An 8028-nucleotide genomic window follows, 5' to 3' on the forward strand; every position below is an offset into this window, starting at 1 on the left:
GAACTAGAAAATCAGTTACAGCTCCTAGTAGAAACCACAACAGACTCTCTAACCACCCTACAACACCGACTAACCTCTCTAGCTCAAGTTACTTTATAGAAGCGACAAACCCTTGACCTGCTAACAGCCAAAAAATGAAAAAACATACCTCTTCCTCAGAGAAAAGTATTACTACTATATCAACAAATTTAGCCTCATAGAAAAAATATTAACACCTGAGTGAAGACCTATGCAGAAAAAAACCAAATCAGCAACTCCCCATTCACATAGTTTCAGTCTCCATTAACCACCTGACTACTTCCCCTCATAAACCCATTTATACCAATTACCATCTTCTTCCTCTTTGACCCTTACCTCCTCAAGTTTCTCCAAAGCCAACTTGAAGAAATATCTCGAGTCATAGTGAATCAACTTCTCCTACATGCTTACACCAAGTTGCCAACTGACGACCCCAACTTTTCAGACTCCAACCTTTGAAACCCCTCTCTCCCTCTCCAACCCCGTTCAGCAGGAAGAAGCTAAGAAGATCACGTAGCCCTTTATCCATTAAAAGAGGTTGGAATGTTAGGCCAGAGTAAACTCAAGCCACCAACATTTCAGTTAGCAGCTTCCTCCAGGTGTCAGGCCCTGATGAAACAGCCTGATAAGACAACTGAGGTGGCATAACCCACCCAGGCTGGAAAGCCCCACGTGATGATAAACTTCCTCCTGTGAAGCCCCCTCATGCTAATTAGGTGCAGACCCATGCCAACAACTAATTGGACCCTGCCATTTCCTTAGTGTCCCTGCTTAGGTCCTCTGCAAGACTATAAACCCTACCCTCCCCAGCCAGGCGGCGTGACTTCTCGGGCCCCTCTCAGGGACCCATGAACCTCGCCCGGGCCCCTCTCGGGGACCCATAAACCTGGCCCAGAAGCGCAGAATAAAAACTTCTCTTTAACCTCACTTTTGTGCGTCCTCTTCTCCTTATCGTGGCCTTACAGATACCTCCTTGGAAATCCAAAGAGGGGTTGAAATCCACTCAATGGCAGTGAGGTTTTTTCCTTTTTTTTTTTTAAGTCACGCAAGGACATCTCCAATTATTTTAATTGACAATCAGAAAAATAACAAAGTTTTTGCTTTCTAATACTTGGCATCTTCTCTGTGACCCATACAGAAACAATGTTGTTCCTATTTAAGAAATAGCAAAACAAGATGGGGACAAAAGTAAACAAATCCATACATCTTTGGATAATCTAGTTGTTAGTCCACTAACAATCCATTATTAACACATACTCTGAATATTTTTTAGTATAATTGTATACAAACTGTTTATCTCAATATCTTCCATCCGGTTACATTTCTAATAATCTTTACTAGATCCTGAAAGATGGAGAGAATCAAAATGTCTCGCTCATCTTCATTCAATTATGAATTGTATATGAACATCGAAATTAGGCAGGTGCCTTTGCTTAACTCCTCAGAATATCCAATCACTAAGAGCTGGGGTGAGAATTTAAAAGCTCTGACAATGAACAAGTAAGAGTAAAATCTTGATTAGCAGCAACAATCTAGAATGAATTGTTCTGTTTCACTGATTGTTTTTTTTTTTAATAAAAATTCAACCAGGAAATTATTTAAATTTCAAACCTTTGGTGAAAATTACATTTAAATATTTCAATCAAGTAATCACACTGTTCTTGTCTTTAAGTAGATTTTGACCCAAAAGGCACAACAGCTTCTGTTCATTAAAGTAGCCCAAGAAACAATATGAAAACACATAACACATAACAACAGCAACAATAACTCTCTCTCTCTACTCTCTTCTGAAATGAAGACAATAAAAATTCTTCTGCCTACTGCATAAGGTCCTTAAGACAATTCACTGATATTACATATAAAAATTGCAAAGAAATATATGAATGGAGCCTTTGGTGGTGCAAATGGTTGATGTGTTTGGTGGCTTACTGAAACACTGGAGGATCCAGTACACTCAAAGACACCTTTGAAGAAAGACCAGGCTATCTACTTCTGAAAAGTTAGCCATTGAAAACATGGAGCACAGTTCCACCCTAACACATATGGGTTCTCCATGAGTCAGAATCCACTTTATGGTAACTGTTACGGTAATATATGGATGCAAATCAATAATATTATTATTCTCCCAAAGTTATTCAAGTTCAAACTCAAAAACTAAGGAAAGAATACTCAGGACTCCACTCCTTTCATCATCATGCATCATGTAGAAGCCTAAAGACCTAGACAGATGAATAAAACTAATTTATTTATACATAAAAGTTTATCATGGCATTGACATTTTGGCCGGATCTAACATACTTGCTTACCTGTCTCAGAAAGCAATTTTGTAGCTTCCAGCACTTTCTCAGTATATACTCCAGCTTCATAGTTCTCCATCTCAGCATTGATGATATGGATGACTCGGGCTGCCCGGCCCCTGATTGCCCCTGCTGTCCGGTCCAGGGTGTCCACATCCCCCTCTTGGAGGGCTATCACACACTTGTTCACATCCTCCAAGATGTGATTTTCTGTGCAGAATACAAACATATATTTACATGATTTTATATCACTAAGACACTTAAAAATAATTTAAGATTGACTAATCAATTATCATGTGACCTCAATTTGCATATATCAACATATTTATAATTACATAAAAATGGTATTTGAAAGACATATTTTATTACAGTTGTAGTTCTCAAACCTGAGCCTCATCCATCATGCTTGTAGCCTGAGCACACAAACTGCAGAGCACTACTCTTAAAAGTTTCTGATTCAGTAGACTGGGGTAGGGATGGGAGGGGAGGAATGTGTATTTCTACTAAGTTCCCCTACAGTGGTAATGTCGCTGATTTGGGAAAGACACTTTGAAGACCACTGACAAAGAATATCTCTTTCTTTATTCCAAAATTTGAGATGTACTGCACAAAAGGGTTTTTTTAACACTAATTGTGGCAATCAATATGAAGTCAATCTGACCAGGTTGAAATACTTGAAAATATAACCAGAGCCAGAGTTTGGGGTGTATGTGTTTGATCATGCTTTTTATTAAAGAAACAGTTAAGGGAAGCTAAAGAATGAATGAAGTTCACCAATTCAGTCTTTTAAAGTCATGTCATGGACAAGAAATGTGCAACAAGGAAAATTGAATTAATTTATAATTAAAATACAATCCATTTGTAATCAGATCCCTCATATTACAGACAAGACCAGTCTCCCTTTCCAGTTAGTGTCCAAAGAAGAAACCAACCACAAAGGAGTGGAGATTTCATTCTCAATTAAAAAAGAGAAAACACAAGATCTAGTTAATCAAAACAAATGTGTAATTTTGTATTCTCCATGTCCAATGTGAGATCTATGATTATGTTCCTTTAAGATTCTTTTGCCACAGAAATCTAAGGAAATGTTCAAAAAGTTTAATGCTCTACTGAAAGAAGAAAGAACTCAAGCTGGAAATACAAAAACACATTCACATAATTACAAACACAAATACTTTAAGTAAACAAATGGAACAAGTTTGAAAAAAGTCTTACGTGATCTGTTAACTCGTTAAAAATAATAACTGCAAAATTCAATTCCAAGCTCATTACTGTCGAGTCAGATCCAACTCATAGTGACCCCTCCTTGGGTTTCCGAGGAAGTATCACTATGGGAGGAGATTGCCCAATCTTCCTTCTGAGGAATGGCTGGTGGGTTTGAACCTCTAGCCTTCTGGTTAGCAGTCAAATCCCTTAAGCACTAGATTACTGTCTGTTTAGAAAATGTCTAAGTCTGTTGTTGTTAGGTGCCGCCAAGTCATCCCCAACTAATAGCGACCCCAGGCAGAGCAGAACAAAATACTGTCCAGTCCTGTGCCAGCCTCACTATACTTGCTATACCTGAGCCCATCTTTGAAGCCATTGTGTCAATCCATCTCATTAAGGGCCTTCCCCTTCTTTGGTGACCTCCACTTTATCAAGCATGATATCCTTCTCCAGGAAATGGTTCCTTCTGACAACACAACTAAAGTAGGTGAGAAGAAGTCTGGCTATTCTCACTTCCAAGGAGCATTCTAGCTTCACTTCTTCCAGGACAGATTTGTTAGTCCTTTAACAGACCATGGCAGTCTTAGCATTCTTCTTCAACACAACTCAAAAGCATCAACTCTTTATCGGTCTTCCTTATACATTGTCCAGCTCTCACATGCATAAGAGATGATTAAAAATACCATGGCTTGGGTTATGTGCACTTTAGTCTTCAAGAAGACATCTTTGCTCTTCATCACTTGAAAGAAGTCTTTTGCAGCAGAGTTGCCCAACGCAATTCATTGTCTGATGTCCTGACTGCTGCTTCCAGTGGTGTTTATTGTAGAACTGAGTAGTATGAAGTCCTTGACAACTTCAATCTTTTATCCATCCATCATAAAGCTGTTTATTGGACCAGTTGTGAGGATTTTATATATACAGAGAGAGATGTAATCCATACTGCAGACTGATTTCTTCAGTCTTCTTCAGTAAGTGCTTCAAGTCATCCTCCCTTTCAGCAAATAAAAGTGTATCATCTGTGTATCATAAATTGTTAATGAGTATTACTCCAATCCTGATGCCACCTTCTTCTTCATATAATTCAGCTTCTTAGATTATTTGCTCAGCATACGAGTTGAATAAGTGTGGTGAAAGGATACACCCTTGATGCATTTCCTTCTTGGTTTTGAACTATGCCATATCCCCTTGTTCTGTTAGAATGACAGCCTCCTAATCTATGTATAGGTTTCTCATGAGTACAATCAAGTGTTCAGGAATTACCATTCTTCTCAATGTTATCCATAATTTTTATGATCCACACAATCGAATGCTTTTACATAGTCAATAAAACATAAGTAAATATCTTTCTGGTATTTTTTGCTTTCAGCTAAGACCCATCTGACATTAGCAATGATATCCCTCATTCCATGTCCTCTGCTAAATTCAGCTTGCATTTCTGGAAGCTCTCTGTCAATATACTGCTGCAACCATTTTTTAATTATCTTCAGTAAGATTTTACTTGAGTGTGATATTAACGATATTGTTCAAAAATTTCCACATTCTGTGGGATCACCTTTCTTTGGAATGGGTACAAATATGTATCTCTTCCTGTCAATTGGCCAGGTAGCTGTTTTCCAAACCTTCTGGCATAGACAAATCAGTGGGTCATGTGGTGGGTCATCTGTTTGTTGAAACATCTCAATGGGTATTCCGTTAATTCCTGGAGCCTTTTCTTCACCAATTCCTTCAGTGCAGCATCAACTTCTTCTGTCAATACCATTGGTTCTTGATCATATGCCATCTCCTGAAATGGATGAACATTGACCAGTTCTTTTTGGTATAGTGACTCTGTGCATTCCTTCCATTTTCTTTTGATGCTTCCTGCATCATTCAATATTTTGCCCATAGAAACTTTCAATATTGCAACTCGAGGCTTAATTTTTTTTCCTCAGTTCTTTCAGCTTGAGAAATGCTGAGGAAATGTTCTTCCCTTTTGGTTTTCTAACTCCAGGTCTTTGCACACTTCATTTAAGTAATTGGCTTTATCTGTTTGAGCTGTCCTTTGAAATCTGTTTAGCTCTTGTATCTTGTTATTTCTTCCATTTGCTTTGGGGCAAGTTGCTCAAGGGCAAGTTTCAGAATCTCTTCTGACATTAATTTTGGTCTTTTCTTGTCTTTTTAATGACCTCTTGATTTCTTCATGGATGGTGTTCTTAATATCATCACACAATTCCTCTGGTTTTCGGTCACTGGTTTTCAATGCATTCAATCTATTCTGTAGATGGTCTCTAAATTCAGGAAGGAAGTTATCAAGGTCATATTTTGGCTCTCATGGACTTATTTTTATTGCCTTCAACTTCAAGTTGAACTTGCATATGAGCAGTTGATGATGGTCTGTTCCACAATCAGCTCCTGGCCTTGGTTTGGCCAAAGATATTGAACTTCTCTATCACCACTTGCCACAGATGTAATCAATCTGATTCCTGTGTATTTCATCTGCTGGATTCCAGGTGTATAGCCATTGCTTATGTTGTTGAAAAAAGGTATTTGCAATGAATGAGTCGTTGGTCTTGCAAAATTCTATCATGTGGTCTCCAGTGTTATTTCTGTCACCAAGACCATATTTTCCAAGTACCGGTAACTCATCTTTGTTTCCAACTTTTATGTTCCAGTCACAAGCAATAATCAACACATCTTGATTGCATATTCTGTCAATTTCAGACTGCAAAAGTTTGTAGAAATCTTCAATTTCCTCACCTATGTCTTTGGTGGTTGGTGCATAGATTTGAATAATAGTAGTATTAACTGGTCTTCCTTTTAGGAACATGAATGTTACCCTATCACTGACAGCATTGAACTTCAGGACAGATCTTCAAACAGTCTTTGTGATGATTAATGCCACACCATTCCTGTTCAATTTGTCATTTCTGGCGTAGTAGATCATATGGTTGTCTGATTCACAATAGCCAAAACCAGTCCATTTCAGCTCACTAATGCCTAGGACATTAATCTTTGTTTTGGTTACCTAGTGCCACTTTGAGAAGAATACATCACAAATGGAATAGCTTTAACAAAGAGAAGTTTATTCTTTTATAATTTTGGAGGCTTTAAGTCCAACTTCAAAGTGCCAGGCTCTAGGGGCTAGGTGAAAGCCCCTAACCTTGAGCTTCAGCTCTGCCTCTTGCTTCTGGCCCACTGAAGCTGGAGGGTTTTCTTCACCCAGACAGTTGCTGTCTGCTGAGGCTGACAAGCCTAAGATTGATCAAGTAAAAAGACACAGTCCCAATATTACCAAACCACATGACAGGCCAACAATGACTTGGCTACATACAGGGTTCAAGCATGTCATAAGCTAGAGACCATTCCCAAAGTTGTTTCTTATATACAGAAAGCAGACCACATACCCAAAGCAGCTACTCAGTTGCTCCAATAGATTTCACCATGGAGTTAATTACCAATTTCACCACGGGGAATAACTACAATCAGCTGCCCAGCCACTTATCCAGGCCCAGCCAAACTCAACCACCACAATATCTATGCATTCCATTTCATTTTTGACAACTTCCAATTTTCCTAGATTCATACTTCATATATTCCATGTTCTAAATACTGATGGACATTTGCATCTGTTTCTACTCATTTTGAGTTGTGCCATGTCACATCAGCCAATGGAGGCCCCAAAAGCTTTACTCCATGTCATTAAGGTCATCTCTACTCTGAGGAATCATCTCTTCCTTAGTCAAATTTTGAGTGCCTTCCAACCCGATGGGCTCATCTTCCTACACTATATCAGACAATGTTTCAGGCCTATTCATAAAGTTTTCCAGGAATATATCAGACAGTATTTCACTGCTATTCATAAGGTTTACACTGGCCAATTATTTGAGAAGTGGATGGCCTCTTCCTTCTTCTGAGTCTGTCTTAGTTTGGAAGCTCCAATGAAACCTGTCCACCATGGCTGGCATTTGAAACACTGGTGGAATAGCCTACAGGTCTCACAGCAACACTTAGGCCATCACAGGATGAAAAAATGACAAACAAGTTTGTCTCCCTTACTTGTTCCTAACCCTTCTGTACCCAGCCCACCTACCTCAGGCTCTAGTCTTACAATAGAGCCATCCCCAAGCGAAAAACAGCCTTCAAGCCCCAGATTTGACTACCTCAGCCCCAGCCTTAAAACAGAGCCACCCCAAGCAGTGTGGGGGCTGGTTTTCACTTGGGGGAAGCTCTCTATCAAGGCCAGGTCCAAAGTAGGCAAGCCAAGAGCACAGGGGTTGCTTTTCACTTGGGGGTGGCTCTTATTAAGGCCAAGTCCAAGGTAGGCAAGCCCAGGCTCAGAGGCTGCTTTTTGCTTGGGGGATGCTCTATTTTAAGGCCAGAGCCTGAGGTGGGCCCAAGGGCTTGGGGGCTACTCTTCATTTGGGGGCTCTATTTATATTCTAGGAGCTCTGGTAGCATAGTGGCTAAGGCACTTGACTGCTAACCAGAAGGCTGGCGGTTCAAACCCACCAGCCACTCCTCGGAAGGA

At 39.6% G+C, this 8028-nt stretch overlaps 1 protein-coding gene across 1 annotated transcript in view; it reads right to left on the reverse strand.

The window, feature by feature from the left end:
* The window catches only part of LOC103209732 (catenin alpha-2), a 457184-nt gene that overhangs the window by 150020 nt on the left and 299136 nt on the right, over positions 1 to 8028 (reverse strand). Inside the window, exon 5 of the mRNA XM_007955632.2 lies at positions 2325 to 2525. Coding sequence (XP_007953823.1) covers positions 2325 to 2525 — 201 coding nt within the window. The remainder of the gene's footprint in view (positions 1 to 2324; positions 2526 to 8028) is intronic.

Source organism: Orycteropus afer, unplaced genomic scaffold, assembly GCF_000298275.1.
Source record: "Orycteropus afer afer isolate SDZICR_OR568_19922 unplaced genomic scaffold, OryAfe1.0 scaffold00521, whole genome shotgun sequence".
Classification (NCBI taxonomy): domain Eukaryota; kingdom Metazoa; phylum Chordata; class Mammalia; order Tubulidentata; family Orycteropodidae; genus Orycteropus; species Orycteropus afer.